At 45.2% G+C, this 20041-nt stretch overlaps 1 protein-coding gene across 1 annotated transcript in view; it reads right to left on the bottom strand.

Moving 5' to 3' along the window:
- The window catches only part of RSBN1 (round spermatid basic protein 1), a 50089-nt gene extending 37488 nt beyond the window's left edge, over positions 1-12601 (bottom strand). Inside the window, exon 1 of the mRNA XM_083172766.1 lies at positions 12043-12601. Within this exon, the coding sequence (XP_083028892.1) occupies positions 12043-12469 (427 nt within the window). The 5' untranslated portion in view covers positions 12470-12601. The remainder of the gene's footprint in view (positions 1-12042) is intronic.
- Positions 12602-20041: the final 7440 nt, after the last annotated feature.

Here is a 20041-nt window from a genome sequence, read left to right as displayed (position 1 = left end):
TCAATTTTTAACTTTAATCAAAGGTATAATTGCTAATGCTGTGTGTGCTTTCCAATGTTTTATTTTATTTCTTACAAGCTGGTTTGCTTGTTATCATATACGGGTTTCCTTGGCTATTAATTGTTTTATTCAAAATAGCACCAGAGGTATGGTGTGACTCACTACCTCCCTCCATTTTTTTTTTAGATTGAAATAGGTCACATTCCTCTTATTAGAATTTGATCGTAACCAAAAAACAAATTTTATCATTGCACAAAGCCAAAATGGCTCCGGGAGGCTGCTGCGAATGCACAGTCATGTGTAGCTCCTCCCACGGTCCTTTGCAGGGAGGACCATAAAAGGAGGCACATGCCCAGCAGCCCCCCATCGACACTTCCTTTAACTCCGGCGATCCAGTCTGGAGACCGCACCACTGCCATGCCAGAAGGAGGAGGCTCTGAGTTCCTGCTCAGCATCTGCAGACACCAGAGAAAAGGGGAGCGGCTGCTTGGAACTCACTGCTGGAGGGGAAACCATCAAGTTACACAGAAGGAACAGATTGATCGCCATCCCCGGGAGGAACACTCAGCCTGGTGGAGTTCCATGACCTGGTAGGGTCAGCGTGTCATGTATAGGTAGGCATCATTGACTCTGGCACCTGTATCCTAACCCTGTACACAGACACACACACACACCCATAATCATATGGGTGTCATACTCATTGCCAGGGGTTTGTAATGCTTGTAGCCAGTGGTAATGCTCATTGACAAGGGTGCGTTATTGTTAAACATTTTTAAAAATCCAATGTTTATTCTTACAGTAAAATTTTACATTTGAGTTAAAAAAATAAATTGAAAAAAAGCAATGAAATTCCAAAGACAAAAAACCTTACGGTTTCACATGTCCCATTAAGGCTTCTTACACATGATCTGGCATTTCTGAAACCTGTTGTAACTCTTCCACTCAAACGCCAAAAAGCAATGAAATTACGAACATTAAGGCTAACGCCTTAATGGACGTGTTCCTTGCGCAATACAGATATGGTACGCCATCACAGCCTGTGGGTAAGTGCAGATTCAGCACTCTCACAGAGTGAGATTGCTGTCACTCACACAATGGTGGAGCTGCTAATTCACAGATTTGTGTGCTCATTGGAATACACACATGCAGTCTATGCAACTGAAGGTCTGAGCAGTAAACATAGCCCAGAGGATAGGGTAAAAGTGGTGTTGATTGGGTAGGAGGCAGTGTGGTGCGGATGGGGAGGAATAGAAATGCGTAGATGGTAGGAAGGCTAAGCAGCACTGATGGGGGACTAACAAAGCAGATGGGTGGAAAAGAGTGGCACAGATTGGGGAAGGTAAGACAGAGTGATGCGATTGGGTGGGAAACAGAGGAGCAGTTGGAGGAAAGAGCACTGATGGGGGAGGGGGTTTGGAGAAAAGGGGATAAAGGGAAAACAGTGCAGTACAGATGGAGAAGGGAGACATCAGTACAGATGGAAGGAAACTGTGTCATGGATGAGGCGGGCAGAGCAGCATGGATGGAGGGGGAGACAGAGTATCACTAATAGAGGGGAAGCCAGTGGCACAGATCGAAGGAAACAGTGGCATCTGTGTGGAAAGACAGGGCAGGGCAGATGGGAAAAGACACATTGGTGCAGATGAGGGAATACACACAGCAGTAGGTATCGGGGAAGACAGAGCAGCATGAAGGCGTACAGGAGAAGAAAGTGTAGATGCATAGTAGTTGGGAGTATTCTAGTTTTTGCAATTATTAAAGATGTTTCTGGTAACTGTATTTGAATACTAAATGAAATGGATATATGTAGTGAGTGTGAAAGATGTTGGACTCTCAGTGGGATAGTTCTAGTAATAGTGTTTATTCTAGCACCCGCCATCTTTGAAAACCCATGCAGTTCCTCTACCCTGTCTGGGGTGTTGCTGTTTGCTGTAGTGTTTCTAGCACAGGTCTGGTTTGCAGTGCTGATATACAGATCACACTGTGCTGGAAGCACTACAGCAGACAGATACACCCCAGGCAGGGAAGAGGAACTGCATGGGTTTTCAAAGATGGCGGGTGCTAGAATGAACACTATAGTAACTCAGTGGGCTAGACAGTGTTAGATGATTGCAGGTACTTATAAGGATGAGTGCGCCACATAACTGCTCAGACCTTCAGTTGCATAGACTGCATGTGTGTATTCCAATGAGCACACAAATCTGTGAATTAGCAGCTCCACCATTGTGTGAGTGACAGCAATCTCACTCTGTGAGAGTGCTGAATCTGCACTTACCCACAGGCTGTGATGGCGTACCATATCTGTATTGCGCAAGGAACACGTCCATTAAGGCGTTAGCCTTAATGTTCGTAATTTCATTGCTTTTTGGCGTTTGAGTGGAAGAGTTACAACAGGTTTCAGAAATGCCAGATCATGTGTAAGAAGCCTTAATGGGACATGTGAAACCGTAAGGTTTTTTGTCTTTGGAATATATATATATATATATATATATATATATATATATATATATATATATATATATATATATATATATATATATATATATATATATATATATATATATATTTTGAACGAATCACTCGGCACTCGAACTTGAAATAACCAACTTAGACGGTGCCTTGGTATTCCGGAAGGAAGAAATATATAACCACAAGCATTCCAGGCACTCATCAGAAAAATCAGCGAAGGATAATGAAATAAATCAGCCCAATACAGTGGGTGCTTTGCCAACGTTTCGGGCCATAGACCCTTTATGTCTTGATAAAGGGTCTATGGCCCGAAACGTTGGCAAAGCACCCACTGTATTGGGCTGATTTATTTCATTATCCTTCGCTGATTTTTCTGATGAGTGCCTGGAATGCTTGTGGTATATATATATATATTTTTTTTTTATCCCCCATTCACTTGAATTTACCATTTTTAATTTTAAGCGCTACTATTGATTTCATTATCTCTGATTTTAAAATAATGGTTTTTACCTTGGTCGGAGTTGCTGGGCAGTGTGAACAGGTAACCCAGGTCAAGTGACCAGGGTCCTATTTATACTCCACCCCATCCCCAGATGACGTCAGCGATCAGAGTTACTGTCAGTCGCCGCGGGGATCTCCCTGCATTTGCAATGTGAAAAGAGGTCATTGTGATTCCAGAGGTTGCCCCAATATGTTGCCGTTACGCCATAATCATAACTCACAAAACGCTACCCCCTGTATGTATTGGGAAATTAATATTTGCAGGTAGCCCTGAAAATCACAAATATGTTCACATATAATGTGTTATGTATTAATTGGTTGAGACTTCATTCTTTACTGAGTGGTACTTCCATTGGGTTCATAAATTATTATGGATATGACGTTTGCTCTATTGTCCTGCTGGTGCTCCTGAACACCTGTATAGTTTATATACAGTACAGCACTCTTGGGTAGAAATTATCAAGCTGTAGAAAAAGTGGTGAAGATATCCAAACCAACCAATCAGCTTTTAACTGTTATTTAACTAGCACAGTGGACCAGATGCACTAAGCTTCAAAAGTGATAAAATAGAGTGATAACAGCCAGCCAATCAGCTCTTGCCTGTTATTTTTCAAACCCAGCCTGTGACATGTCAGACAGGAGCTGATTGGCTGGCTGTTTATCACTCTCCATTTTATCACTTTTGAAGCTTAGAGAATCTGGCCCACAGTCTGTGACAAGGCAGGTAAGAGCTAATTGGCTGGTAGTCTATCCCTCTCCATTTTATCACTTTTGAAGTGCATCTGGCCCATTGTCTGAATTTCAAATAGGTGGTGATTGTTTGCTTTCAGCAACTTCTAACCTTTGTGACAAGAACCATGATTTTAACACTGCTTTGGGGAGTTTAGTGAAGACTGCTATGATTATGAGCAAAGTGCAAACTACCTGCTACCAGTTACATGACCATGATGAAGTCTACAACGACAGCTAAATATAGACTATGAGACAGACACATCAGGTCAGTATTTTATGGGGGACAATGAATGTGTTCTATTTTTCTATAGGGCAAATGTCATACCTCCAAACTCATTAATGTTCTGTTTTATTGGGTTTGTTCCACCTACACAGTTGGGGGTACCCTCAACACTGCTCTAAATAACAATGCCCACCGCCTTATTCACAGTGAATGAAGGGCTAGGAGGCAGCCTATATTTGACAGCTGGGAATTATGCCATTTTCCAACAATGTAAGGGAGGAGGAGTGTCATAAGGTCACACCCCTTTTCTACTAGGCTCCTTTTTGGTGTGAGCATTGACCAGCTTTGCTGCAAATGAGTACATTGAGGTATCCAATGTGGGTTTTCTTTATCTTTTGGGAGACCCATCTCCATATTAGATCACCAATTGGCAAGCTCTCGGTTTGCTAGCTGTCTAAGTCGGATTGCATCTACGCTGGGCTAGCATATTATGGCCGCCATTTACAGATTTACGTAAAGAGTGTACAGAGGAGAGTAGGAGTATTGCACGAACGTGGGGGCAGCCATACTAATACAGAGTCATACTCCACATTCATAAATAATAAAATATAATTATATGGTTCAAAATCGCAACACATCATATTAATGATAATACACAATTTTCCCTGGTCATGCTCAATATCTGTTTAATCAGTGTCTCATTCGCAGTGCTAGAAAGCGCAGCATATATCATTGAGAAGTTATGGACATTACATATAATAATCTATACATTGCCATGAGGAATGAGTAATAGAAAGAATCCAGTAGATACCAGTTTGCACAGCAGGGACCCCTGGATATGACGACGAAGCCTTGAGTGAAGACCCAGCTGTGCACCCTGTACCAGATAAGGAGAGGCGAAACCTGACCTCTTGACCAATTTAGAACTTTATTGTATCCCATTGTTTGGACTCTATATATATTGCTGCGCTCAAGCTAGGGACCCCTTCTTGACTGTGCTCAGACTGAATACAGAACACTGGCCCAGTGAGATGTTAACTGTACTCTATGTAGGGATAACTTGCATTTATTTTCTCCCTTTTATTAGCATTGCAAGATTGTATAAGAAATGTATGCCATATGTTCTGTTACCCCCTTTGTGTCCATTAGGGACTAAATACACGGTGAATGACTTCATACCCTTACTGCGAATTTATACCAAGTCTTGTGTACTTTATTCACAATAAGTGTAAGCATTTACAGGAGTGATCGATGGTATATTGAGAGTGTGTTTAAGTACTTTGTACTGATAAGGATACCGCCATAAGAGTATCGGTGTAGCATGAGGTACGCTAAAAAGGTACACTACGTGGCACTACACATTGGTACGCCCATAGTTAGGAATAGGTAATAGTTTGCGGACACATTACGCAAACTGCGAAATTCGGTAATTGTCCATCGGATTGAATATATATGGATTTCCATACTAGCCTAACCCGCTGAAGCTTTGCTTCCTGGTGACTAGTCCCAGACCATGAATCAGCCACCAATCACAGATGGAAGTTCTAGATGGCAAACATGCTTGATGACCTCCACTGTGAATGCGTTCCTGACCTGATTTACTTCAATGAGAAGAGGAAAATACCACAAAGTAAAAATTATGCATATGTGAAATATGAGACATGTACAGCAACACCTGGCACATCAGTCTTAGTGTTCCCGCTAGGCTGTTTTAGTGGGGTGCTGCGTCCTGCCCCTCTAGCAGCACCCCGCTAAAAGAGCCTGCTGCCTGTCCCCGCCGGTGTGCACGGAGAAACCCAGCACCGCCGTAGATGGTAATACCTGGCGCTTCCCCGGCAGTGCAGTGACTTCAGCAAGCCAAGGTCCACCCCCTTTCCTGATGGTGGCGGCTGGGGCCACCCCTTTTTATGACACTGCGGCTTGGGCATGCCCCTTTCGTGACATCAGTTGCCTGAGACCACCCACAATGGTGACGTCGGCGGGCCCGGTCCACCCCCCTCATTTGGCCCCATGCAGAAGCGCCCTGCCCAATTCCTAGAAAAACACTGTGGGACTTCTTCTGGTTCACTCAGAGGCAAATTCCTTCTGAAATGGACAAAAACGATGTGCGCTGCAGGTTGTGCAGTTAGCAGAAAAACCCCACCCAAATCTAATTCTAGGTGAAATCTATATTGCAGTGTAAAAATAAAGCAGTCAGTATTATCCCTGCACAAAAACAAAATAATTCACCCAAATCTAATTCTCTCTGCACATGTTACACCTGCAGTGCACATGGTTTTGTCCATTTGAGAAGGAATTTGCCTCTATGAGTGAACCAGAATAAGACCCTGAGTCTCCTTATTTTAACAAGGAAACTGGGGAAGGGGTTATGTCAGTGGTTCCCAAACTTTTGAATCAGTGTCTGAGTTTTATTTCACAGCATCCCTAGGCCAAATATTTCTCACTGAAAAATTCAGACAAAGATAGTGCGTTAAGTAAATTGCGTTTACATATCATACTTGGGGTTATCGATGTGGTAATGGACAGGGATTAACGTCTGTTTTTCAACAAAATGCCATTGGCCATAAATACAATAATTTGAATTGGTCATGGACCACCAATCCAGGGCACACTGCAATTTCCCCAAGAGTGCCATGGCACTCAGATTGTGAAACCAATGGGTTATGTAATACGTTGTGATATTGCAGCAAAAACATAATTTTAACAACTTCACTGTAAAATTTAAAGCAGCAAAAATTACAGCTTTAAATTTAGTGGCAAACTCACCAAAAACAAGCTTTCAGAGCCATTGGTGAGTTTTCCCTTTCTTCCAGGCATTGTACAGAATATGACTTCTTTGTAGAGGAAATATAATTCTTTATGAATATTATTTCTGGTGACGTTTAAAGTTTTATTTATCATATGGAGAACAATGAAAACTTAATCTAATGAGAATTGATCTTTTCACCAGAAAAAGACAGAAATGGTACTTGTTTCCTAGAACGGCCACAACGATTTAGATCGTTGTGGTCGTAAGATAAAAAATCGGATCGATCGCATCGCATGCGATTTGGTCGCATACGATGCGACCGATCGACCGATTTTACACCCGATTTTTTTTTTTTTTTCACCTGATTATTTTCAATTGCCCCCACAAATGTTACTAAGTGGGCTAGACCCCACGATAGACGTCAACCCGAAGCGTGGCGAGCGCAGCGAGCCCGCGAGGGGCGGCGGTGCGCGTCCTCCGACCTTTTCATTCCCCTACTATCCACTAGGGCGTGGAGTGAGAATAGAATAGTGTGGCGAGCGCAGCGAGCCACCGAGCCCGAAGCGTGGCGAGCGCAGCGAGCCCCGCGAGGGGACGCGTCTAACTTCACAGGTATACGCGTCCCCTCGCGGGGCTCGCTGCGCTCGCCACGCTTCGGGCTCGGTGGCTCGCTGCGCTCGCCACACTATTCTATTCTCACTCCACGCCCTAGTGGATAGTAGGGGAATGAAAAGGTCGGAGGACGCGCACCGCCGCCCCTCGTGGGCTCGCTGCGCTCGCCACGCTTCGGGTTGACGTCTATCGTGGGGTCATGGCGGGCACATAAAAAATGTGAAATGGGTCATATTGGCCCATTTCACCTTTTTTAACATTTTTCCCTATGTGAGATGGACTTAATCAAGTCCATCTCATCTTGTGCCATTATAATGGCACAAGACCGACAAGATCCTCCCGATTTCAATGTTAAAAGATTTTTTAACATTGAAGTCTATGGAAAAATCGGGTCAATCGGTCGGTCGCATCGCGGCCGATTTTAATTGGTCGCGACCGACCGATTGACCCGATTTCTGTCAATCAAAGTGAAAAAAGTGTAAAAAATCGGCCACATCGTGAGGATCGTGTCCCTTAATTAAGAGCCACGATCACTCACGATTGTGGCCGTTCTAGGAAACAAGTACCACAGAAATTGTAGGTACTTATGTATTATCTGGGCTCCCATGTTAAATGCACCCCATTTTTTCATACCCCTACTATCCAACTACACATGGAGTTGATTTTATATAGTGTGGCGAGCGCAGCGAGCCACCGTGCCCGAAGCGTGGCGAGTGCAGCGAGCCCCGCGAGGGGACGCAGTCTAATAAGAAAAAACGGGAGCCCAGATATTACATAAGTACCAAATTTTATTCAAGTCATGAAATCGGTACCAGTTAACGCCTTCCACAATGTGGCTCCAAAACTATGTAGGCAAGAGCGATTGGACACGGACAGCAGACAGATCAACACGATTTTATTGATGCCAGTAATTTGTAGGTCCACTAAATGCAGGGATTACTGCAGAAAACCTTATTGGCAAACGGTCTACAAGCTCCTGGACAAAAGCTGGCAGTATGTTTCGCCATTCTGCTTTAAGTACAGTGACACTAAGGTAAAATCAGCCTAGAAAGCACCAACTGCTTCAATTTATACCAGAGGTTCTCATTGTGGTTAAGACCGTAACTCTACACTGGCCAGTCTGTGCAAGCCATAATATTTCAGTAAGACTAGCTCCACAGCATAACGGCACCACCATCACTGTAGCTATAGTACACTAACTAGATGTTGGACCTGAAAGGGTTAATAAACATGGGCTTACTACATGAGCACATAATATTGCTTGTGGGGAAGGTTCCCATACACTTCTGTCTACATAGTGTACTATCACAATCTCAGAATAGCAGTAATGGGGTCAGTAGTGGCCAAAATGTACTTTATTTAAATGAATAAAATCTGCATATAAAGGACACAATTACCAGGGGTTATAAGGTTTGAAAGTCAGAAGTTATTACATTGATTGTATTAAAAAAAAAAAAAAAAAAAAACCAACACACACACACAATAAAAAGGAAGTGCTTGTTTATAAAATATTCAGTTACCATGTACATTACCAATGCATTTTGTCTGTCAAGGAGACTTTTCACTGCCTGCACACAAATGTAAAAGCAGTGGGTGTCACAAAGGAGGTACAGGTCACACCAAGATGTCACCTGCTGACAAACCAGCAGTGTGGGATGTATAGGTCCACACACCAACTTCCTTTCAGTGCTGAAGCTAAATTATGTACAAGAAGTAGTACAGACTCTTTCAGAATCTTCACACTAGAAGATTTTCATTTCAAAAGACTTTGCCAAAATCTGTGATAGATCTCTCTTTCACCAAAGTAGTGCGTACACACTTAACTATTTGCCCCAAAGAGTTAGAGATTTTCAGGAGGCGAAAGGCTATTTACATAAAGGGCTGGGTTTGAATTCCATGGGTTGGAGCAGCAGCCATTTTATTCAGTGAATTTCTGTTCTAGGGGCCTGATTCAGAACTGATCGCTAGGCTGTGTATATTCGGAGCCCAGCGAACAGGTAAACGCCACCTCACTCTGTTCCGACTGGGCAAAATCCCACCCATGTGCACAACTACGATTACTGGCTTCAATGTAACATTGGTGGCCAGTGGTGCCAGTAATATATACATTGCTGGCATGTGTCAACAATGTATATATTACTGGCTTGTAAGTAACATTGGTGGGCAGTGATAATTGGCTAATTCATAATTATTTGTGGGCAGCAAGCAAATTAATAATCATTGGTGCCAATAATATATACATTGCTGGCCTGTGCCAGCAATGTATATATTACTGGCTTATAAGTAACATTTAATTTGTGCCCAGTGGTGCCAGAAATATATACATTGCTGGCATATGCAAGCTATGTATATATTACGGCCTTAAACATTTAACATTGGTGGCCAGCAGTACTCCCTGCTCTGTTTTAAGCAGAGCAGGGGGGGGGGGGGGGCAGCAGTGTGTTGCCGGGTGGCTGGAGGGAGAAGTGCTCCATGCAGGGCAAGCAGGAAGTGTTGCTGGGGACTCGCATCAGGACGCGTGGAGCCGGCGCAGCAGCACTCGGACAGGGTGAGTATTATGACAGGCAGGGGCGGGGCAGCCCGCCGGGTTGAAAGTGGTTAATCTTTCAGCCCGGCAGCGTACACACACAGGGATGATTGATGGTTTACCATCAATCATCACTACATCTGCTAGTGTGTATGGGCCTTTAGACACTCATTCAGACCTGCTTGGTGGGCTGCAATTGTTCAGAGCTCATTGAGCAGGTAGCCTCCACTATGCCGAATGCAACCATGCACACAGGGGAAAAATCATTCACCATCTAATGCTGATGACATCGCAGCCCTCATTCCCAACAGCCAGGGAATGCGTTTCCAAGTCACTCCCAGAAAATGCTGGCAGCATGCCCCCAAATGCCGGCAGGGTGTCCCTGTGAGCAGCGAATGAAGGCTAGCCTTCGCTCACTGCCTTTGGGTGGACAGCTCATGCACGCACTGCGTACCGTGCGCACGCATGGTCATTCGATGATCGCTCGGGATGCATATTTGCAGCCCAGTGAACGGGTCTCAATGACCCCTATAGTCTCGAATGGAAGTCACAAGCGTTCCACAATGTGCTCCAAAACATGCGGAATGTACTGCATCGCCCACAGAAAGAATGAACCATCCGGGATCCAAGTTTCACGGCTTAAAAAAATATAAAATTGACTTTTTCGACCTTTTGAGGACCAAGACTGGGAACCCTTAACCTATACCATATAGAAGGGGCAATAGAATTAAAATGCAGATGCAACGCGAGACTAGATTTATTCACACTTTGACACTATAGCTGGTATTCCATTAGCTGCTGTAATTAACTGTAGCCAACAGATCTGTCAAAAGCTATTAAATTAGCCTTAATACCCGACTCTTATTGAGGCACCCGAAGCACAATCCCCAATAAGCATTTCTCAAAGCCAGTGGCATATTTCCCACTAGGCTAGTGTTCATTCTAGCACCCGCTGTCTTTGAAAACCCATGCAGTTCTTCTTCCCTGCCTGGAGTGTCGCCGTCTGCTGTAGTGCTTCTAGCAGAGTGTGGTGTGTGTATATCAGCACTGATAAGCAAACCAGACCTTTGCTAGAAACACCACAGCAGACGACACCAAATGCAGGGAAGAGGAACTGCATGGGTTTTCAAAGACAGCGGGTGCTAGAATGCCTAGGGCAGTGATTTTTCAACCTATTTCAGGTCGCGGCACACCAGACCAGACTTTAAAATTGCCAAGGCACACCAACAGTTTTTCCACAGACCTGCCCCCCCCCCCCCCTTAGTTATTCCACGCACCAGCTCCCCTTAAAAATGCCACAAACAAATGCCCCTCCTTTGTTATTCCAAGCACATGCTCCCCTTAAAAATGCCACACACAAATGCCCCTCCATTACCTCCAAGACAGGTATTCAAAACATCCAGTGCGCACAAATGGCTCCGACAGTCTTGTGACTCCCTTCTGTGGCGGCCTTCTGCGCATGCGCCGGGTCGTGCCTGGAACGCATAGGATGACTTAATGCGCACAGGCATGTCCCGGCGTCAGCTCCATAGGTCATCACTGTGTGCGCACACAACGCAGCGCACTCACGCCTGCCTCCCCCTTGTCCTGCCCTGTAGAGTCGCCGTGACACGCTGTCCCGCGGCACACCTGTGAACTGGCCACAGCACACTGGTTGAAAATCACTGGCCTAGGATTACCACTTTATATAGGAGGCACAGCTGGCCACCCACCCTCTGTACAAAGAGGAAGGGGAGGCGGGTTTGAGGGCAACCAATAACATTTTGTCTAGGGGCAACCTAACGTTTACATTTTCTTTTGTTTAATTACTAAAAGAGAGAGTGCTCTAATAATAATGTGGCTCCTTACCCTGCCTAGCTCAACAATTTTTTTTTATTATATTTTTTATTATGAGCCGTAAGTAACATGCTCCTATGACTGACACGCACACAGAACATGCCTGCCTTCACACGTACACTGCAGGGGACAGCCATTCATCACTGTGCATTGCTGTCACAGCCCAAACATCATGCACCTTCAGGGCAATAGTACACTATGGGAACAGGCTGGCCACCACAGCCTGTGCAGGGATATACAAGGACAGCAGAGAAGGCTCAGAATGACAACTCCTACGAGACACCCTGTGAGGAAGCAGCAAGCAACACCTGTGCCAGTCATACCCTGAGACATGCCATGTTCCTGTGTACTCCCCATTGCGACCACACCCCCTCCCTTCCAGGGCCCATTCACCTTTCCTGACAGGTCGCAACGGGCTCTCTCCTCCGCCATTCTCCTTCTTGACTCGGTGCTTCCTGTCGCCCTTGTCCCTAGGCCTCTCCAGCTGAGAGAGGGAGAAGAGGGCCTGGCTGACGGGGGCTGCTTGTGGTGGTGGTGCGGCGCTGGGCAGGACAGGGGGCGGCAGGAGCTCCTCTCGGGCATGGCGATGGTGGTGGTGCTTGTGGTGATGATGATGGTGGTGATGGTGACAGCTGTGATGGGTGTCACCGCACACCTTCCGCCGCTTCGCTCCTTTCTCGGTCGGATCATCCCCAGCGTCCCCGTCACCTTTTTTCTTCCTCTTCTTCTCCGAGGACGGCGAACTCTCCCTCCGCTTTTTCTTCCGTCCCCCCTTGGCTTTGTCCCTTTCCTCCAAGAATGTACCGAGCTGCGCGGCCATTTCCCCTAACGACGACTTTTAAATGGCCAGAAGTCCCGCAGAGCGCATGTGCAGATCGATGTGCCTTGTGGGATGTGTAGTTTTTCCATCCGCCTATCTGAAGGGCGCTGGGGAAAGGATGGCGCATGCACATCGCCGCAAGACCTCGCGGGAAGTGTAGTTAGGTGAACGGAGTCCTGTAGTCCGGGAGATAAGTTCGTGTCTGAGCGCACGCAGTAACTGACGGCGCCGTGGCTCTGTGTTAACCCTTCCGCTGCCGATTGTTTACATTTTTTTGTCCTGCACCGCTGGAAACGGTGACCGCGCACTGCAGTTCCGGCCGGGCCGTACCCGCCCTGTATCAAAATGCGGCGGTGTCTTGTCATATTGTATACAACATACGCGATAGTAGATCTTTTACTAGCTACTAGCAACCACAGTGTCGCTGCCAGCAGATCTTAAGCCCTGTACATACACATAGATTTGCTTTTGATTCGATGCTAGATTCGATTTTCTATTAGATCTTTCCATTAGATGTTTCCATTCGATTTGGCAATAGTTCTGTACTGTTGCATTGGATATTGAATTCGATATACCTGTACGTTCACATACCCTCCAACATATGAAGTTTGGAAATCGGTACACATTCGGAAAGGGGGCATGACCAATGGCAAAGGGGGCGTGTCCACTGGTAAAAGGGGCCACACACCCCTTTCCGAATGTGTACTGATATATATATATATATATATATATATATATATATATATATATAAAACAATATTTTGAAGAAGCAGGCACTCACCATGACCATAGGCAATTTTCAAGGGTTGAAGCAAGATTTATTCAGTCATAGCTGTAGTCGACGTTTCGATCCTCTACAGGGACCTTTGTCAAGACAACAATATCCAAAGGACTGGAGGCACAAGGCCACTGCCCAGGTGAGGCCACTGCACAGGTGAGGTAAAGAAGTAGGGTGATTACGTGAGGAAGGAGGGCCCTACTCATAAGAGTTAACATATTAAAAGGAGGTGGGTGGACGAACGAAAAACAATAGGATAAGTAGGAACGAATGGGAATGGAGGCAGGATAGGAGGATCAAAAGAGGTTAGGAGGAGGGATAGGCTAGTCGAAAAAAGTGGGTTTTGTACTAAGCTTGAAAAGTGATAAAACAGAGGGCCTTATTCTAGTTCACTCTTTCTGACAAAATCCTTCTTAGCTGGACAAAACCATGTGCACTGCAGGGGGGCAGATGTAACATGTAACATGTGCAGAGAGAATTAGATTTGGGTGAGTTATTTTGTTTCTGTGCAGGGTAAATACTGGCTGCTTTATTTTTACACTGCAATATAGATCTCACTTTGTAGTAAAACCCCACCCAAATCTAATTATCTCTGTACAAGTAACATCTGCCCCACCTGCAGTGCACATGGTTTTGTCCATCTAAGAAGGATTTTGTCAGAAAGAGTGAAACAGAATAAGGCCCAGAGAGAGATAAGGCCCAGCAAATTAGCTCCTACCTGCCATGTCACAGGCTGGGTTTGAAAAATGTCAGGTAGGAGCTGATTGGCTGGTTATTTATCACTCTCCATGTTATCACTTTTCAAGGCTCTAAACCAGAATTGCATTAAAAACCCCATTAGGGTTTTTACTGCATTTTTGTATTCTCTAACCCCCCTCTCCGCAGTGTCAGCGCTGCAGAGGGAATTGCCAGCAAAAGCTGGCGATTCCCTGTATAAGCCTATGGGCTTCTTACTGCAGCGGTGTGAGGGATCCGTGACGGATCCCTCCCATGACGGATCCCTCCCAGCATGCCCTGCGGCCGGCGCTCTGCATATGCGATCATTAACAATGTGGTACCCAGCAAAAGGGGCCATTAGAAGGCAGCGGATGTTAGAACATCCCGCCCATAAAGAGCAGTAGTGTAGCTAGGTGCCACGGCGACCTGAGCAAGGGCATGTTTCGCGCCCAAACCCCCCCCCCCTCCCCTCCTCCGATTTGTAGTAGGCAAGGCTCTTGCACAGTGAAAAGGGGGCACGGCCTAACATTATACTACACACCATAATGCCCATTGCACATTTTAGCAAACCTTGTAATACCCATTACAAGGCCACATGTCGTAATACCAATTACACATAAGGCCACACATGATGCCCATTACATACTATATAACAAACCGTAATGCCCATTACACATTTGACACATAAGTGGCACTTACCTACATGCTCATTGCTAGGAACTGCATGCTCAATGCCAGGGGCTTCATGCTCGATGCCAGGGGGCTTCATGCTCAATGCCAGGGGGGACTGAAATTGCTCATTGCCAAGGGGGAATTAAATTGCTCGTTGCCAAGGGGGACCGAAATTGCTCATTGCTAAGGGGGACCAAAATTGCTTGTTGCCAAGGGGGACTGAAATAGCCCATTGCCAGGGGTGACTGAAAGCCTGTTGCCAGGCAATGGCTATTCAACCAGTATCGCGGAAGTACATATACTGCTGCGGATTACCCGTTGGTGAATAAAGCCTTTTCTACTTTTTGAAAATCTCCGAGTGACGCCTCTGCTTCCAGCTACACTTTCTATATTGGGTGCTTGACATCCTAGGAAGGCACCGGAGTGAGTTTGGCAAGTAAAGGAGGGGAGTGCCGGTTTCTCTGTTTCTGTATATATATATATATATATATATATATGTAGTCCCCAGTATGCCGACAGGCACTCAGACGCCCCCATGGGGTAACTTGCTCATGTGCCCTCTGAACAGGATTCAGCCTGATCCATATAAGAAGCAAGAACTTTAGAGCCACTATTTCCTAAGAAGCACTAAAACAGCGGCACTGACACTTGAAAAGGTTTTATTTATATAGCTTAACAAGGGACATTAGTGAAATGTTGAGTGAACAGGAAAGTCCTTAGTCTATTTTTGAATGTTTCCAGAGTGGAAGCTTCTTGAACTGAGCAGAGAAGTGAGTTCCATAGAGTTGGAGCCACAGCACTGAAGGGAAATGCTGGGTACTGTTAGTAGTCCTTCATCAACCAATCGCAGTAATCGAGTGGGACAATAAGGTATCAGAAGCTGCTTCAGGTACCTTGAGCCCTGGTCATGTAGAGCTTTGAAAGTCAGTAAGCCAATCTGGGCTGATTGGTTAATAGCTTGACAGCTGCATTTTGTACCATCTGCAAGCAGTGCAATTCTTTTGCTGGGAGCAGAGGGCATTGCAATAGTCAAGTCCCGATGATACTCATTTCATCAGGATCGCAGTATTGTAAATATATCAGCATAAGTTGATAGGGAACATAACTGCAGTTGTCAGTTTTTCCCCGGTGGACGATATTAGTAATACACACAGCTAGGGTCAGTAATGTGTTGCTAGCCCCACTATATGGAATGTGTCACACATTCTCTGTGGAATGCACAGGCTTAAGTGGGATGAAGTTGTGAGCATCCAGTATGGTGGCAGCGAGTGGAACGCAAGGGTGGAAGTGAGGTACTGTCAGACACTTCCTTCTTGGCGGCTGGACACCTCAATGCAGTGAAGGCAGTGTTTTAAGGTAATCCATATTAATAGTGATGATCGACTGGCTTCCCTAACGTTGTATGTCCCAATTAGATGTTTCCTGATGTGCTATAGTTGTGTGCACACTTATGGCCACAATGACGCTCCCAGGGGGTGGAGTCTGTAATTATGGTAAATCGCTATTTATATGTGACCTAGATGAGATGACGGGGTGCTTGATCTTTGGTCGCGATACTGTGGCGGTGACCTAAAGAAGGCCGCTATGTATGCGGTCGATACGTTGACATGTGACCCGTGAACTTCGCCGTTAACTATGTGAGAAACTACTGTATGTGAGTTACTTTTTTAAAAAGCCCTGGTGAGTGCACTCTTATTTATCCACTGTTTCTATGTTTGGCTCATCATGCCAATCAGTGGACACCACAGGCGGATGGACTTTTAATATAGGAGTGTGCCAACTGCTAAAACTGGCGTGTGTATACTGTATATATATATATATATATATTCCAGAGGTTGACCGCACTCACACTAGGGGAAATAGGACAGCGGTGGGGTGCATGAGAAGGGGTCCAGAGATTAATCCGTACTCCAATGTATATCCAATTTCTCATATGACACATGCACTCGCCAGTTTATCAAAGGAACGACTTTTTGATAAAAATCAATGGTTTTATTCACAACATTGTCTTCAAGCACAATTCCACATTCACCAAGCTCCGACGTTTCGGTCCTTGAAAAACTGGACCTTTATCAAAGAACATTTAGGTGACTTGATAACAGGGTCAGAGAAAGTTTAGGTGCAACACGTGCAAACCAGCCATTCCTGCACCTGGCTGGTTTGCACGTGTTGAACCGTTTTTGATTGTAGTCTATGAGGGGATTTTTGGGAAGGCATTACTCAGGGTAGAGGAAGAATTTAGACTTGGGGTTTGTTTTATTAGATAGAGCTTGTCCCTGTGTATTGCCTTTTGGGGTTAAGGTTTTCCAGATAGTTACAGTTTTTTTAAATTTAGTGAAACATGCCCCATTATAAAGATAGGGCTTTTCAACTTGTTGCGCATACACAGTGGCCTCCAGCAGGGGGTTTACTTAGAGAGGCTTCACTGGGTGTACAAATATGGCCGATGGAGATGCGAGGGCTCTGCAGACTACACATGGAGAAGTGTCCTGAGTGCTGAGGAGGTGTCACATAGTACACATAAGTTGGAAAAGCAGAGCGGTACCTGTGTCAGCTGTAGCGGTGTCCCCTCCCACAGCCCCCACTCCCAAGCGTCCTCCGTCCCCTACCATCCAGCACGGGGACACCGAGCGCATGCCCACCCTTCGCCTGCGCCAAACTAGTGAGGAGGGATGAGAGAGTCCATATAGCTGAGGCACAAGTACACGTGAGAGGCAGCCATATACCAGAGCATTCCAGGAGAGCTGCAGAGTTATGTCCTGTACCCGCACAGTATGTGGCATCCAACCAACCTGACACAGACCCTGCGCTACAATGAGTGAGAAATCCAACTTCCTACACATTGGGGATGTATCCCTGTATGCTGAGTGCACAGTATGCGGTTCGGGTTAGGTACTGGAGGTGGCAACAAATCATTCTGCTTCCACACTATATTCTGGGCATTGGGCACTAAGGTAGATGTGACAGCTGTCTGTGTGTACTAGAGGAACAGAGTGTACATATATATCTGTATGTTTCTATATGAATATTTACACCAACATACTAGTTATGTACAGTATAGTCTAGTGAATAATAAATCATAGACATAGAGGCGTATCAATAACCCTCCCTGCTATTTACTTACTGTAACTGGCAAGTATAGTGGTAGTGATACCTGCTGTCCCTGGAAATTACATTCAAAGCATATTTAAGGAATATTTCACCTCTTTAAAAACTCCTCTGTGGGAAACTCACACTGGCAGTGTTATTTTTCAGAGCCGCATGGAGAATAATGGATGGCCATTGACCATTGATGATTTCAAATGGGATCCTGCTAAGTGCTAAAGAATTACTGATTTTTTTAATTTTACAAATTGTTGGGACACTGAGCAGAGCTCCAACCCTGACACTCAGAAATTCAAACCTCTAGGCGACTGGCCAACGACTCACTAAACACTAAAGAGGGGTGACCATTCGTGGTTGAAACATCAATGGTTTTCTTGCAAATGGTTTCACACCATTAAGACTAAATTTCAGAGGTACCTTTGGGGGTCACTGTCGATGGATAATCCACAATGGCTAGGATGTAGGCTGCACAGGAGGTGTAATAAGATCACTCTCCTTAAGAAATGCCTCTATGGGCATGCAGTGATTTGCTATATGCCTATGCAGGCAAAACTATGACAAGCAATAACAATAGGTGATGGCTAACTTCCCTATGCTATTGATGGCTGTCTGCAATGGTAGTTAGTATTTTACAGGAGATTTTTTTGAAATCTGTATTAAGCTGTTGCTATATAAAACCATACATTAATTGTAGTTTCTGCATAACTTTATTTAAAAAAAAAAACAGTTAGCTTTGATATTTGTAATGAAAAAAACTACTACAAAGTGCTTAATGGAATACTTATATTTTGTTCTATGTACTCAGAAGTTATACTATATTTGGATATTTGTGTCTTGCTTCAATAAAATAAAGTTTTGGGGAAAAAAATGGTTAGCTAAATAGAGACATATTTTTTCTATTTACCCAAGGTAACAAGCGGCACGGTATACTTCCCATGATGTCTCAGCCATCAATAGCATAGGGAAGTTAGCCATCACCTATTGTTATTGCTTTTATTATACTGTAAATAACATTTATTATAAGGGCACGGTCCTGCTCTTATATTAAGGCTGAATCAAGCAAACATAATTTTCCCATAAGGAACTTCTGAGATGGGAGCATGTTGTTTGAGGGGCTACATCTCAAAAGTGATTGGACGTACTGAGCTGAAATTTGGCATGGACGTGTAGAATCGTTACCCGGTGCTGCATGGCAAAATAGTAAATAATGAGGAATTGGGAGTAACGTAAAGTTTTTTCTGCCACTTCCTGTTTGGCTTTTTGACACTGTTTTTCCATATAGTGAGGTGATTTTTGGGAAGGCATAACTCAGGGTAGAGAAATAATTTAGACTTTGGATTTGTTTTATTAGATAGATATTGCCCCAGTGTAGTGCCTTTTTGGGTTAAGGTTTTTCAGATAGAGACAGGTTTTTTTTTTTATTTAGTGAAATATTCCCCATTATAAAGATAGGGCATTTCAACTTGTTGCGCATGCACAGTGGCCTCCAGCAGGGGGTGTACACCGATGAGCTTCACTTGGGTGTACCAAGATGGCCGATGGAGATGTGAGGGCTCTGCAGAATTCACAGTGAGAAGTGTCCTGAGTGCTGAGGCTGCTCATGAGGAGGTGACACAAGCAGAAAGGTGCCCATTATACCGGTAACCAGATATCCTCTCCCACAGCTCCTACTCCCCAGTGTCCTCCGTCCCGTACCATTTAGCCCAGGAACGCCGAACACGTGCCCACCCCCCCCCTGCTTTCACCCGCAGCTCCCCACCTTCTCACCCACGACCCCCGCTCTCACCGCAGGCTTCCTAGGTCCCGGCTCCCGCCTTATTTGAAAGGGGGAGTCCCTGTTTGTGCTGCATGCTGCAGGCCTGGGAGCTGCTCCCTCCACCACCAGCCCAGATACTCAAATATACACAGAGAAGCGGGAGCCGGGACCCAGGGAGCCTGCGGTGAGAGCGGGGGTCGCGGGTGAGAAGGGATAAGCCATTGGTGAGAAGGTGGGGAGCCGCAGGTGAAAGTGGGGGAGGGGCAGGCATGTGCTCAGCATCCCCGGGCTGGATGGTAGGGGACAGAGAACGTCAGGGAGTAGGAGCTGCGGGAGAGGATGTCTGTGTTGGCATGTCTATTCATGCACCTTTAATAAAATTTATTGAAGTCGAAAGAGTGCCGCCTTTTTCCTTATGTTCTTCAGAATTTGGGGATATATGTATATATATATATATATATATATATATATATATATATATATACACACACACACACACACATTCTGCCTGCCCCTCCCCCACTTTCACCTGCGGCTCCCCACC

The sequence above is a fragment of the Crinia signifera genome, chromosome 2 (assembly GCF_055691185.1).
Source record: "Crinia signifera chromosome 2, ASM5569118v1, whole genome shotgun sequence".
In the NCBI taxonomy this organism is placed as follows: Eukaryota; Metazoa; Chordata; class Amphibia; order Anura; family Myobatrachidae; genus Crinia; species Crinia signifera.
The sequence above is the reverse complement of the archived record's forward strand: the minus strand, read 5'-3'. Positions and strand labels throughout refer to the sequence as shown.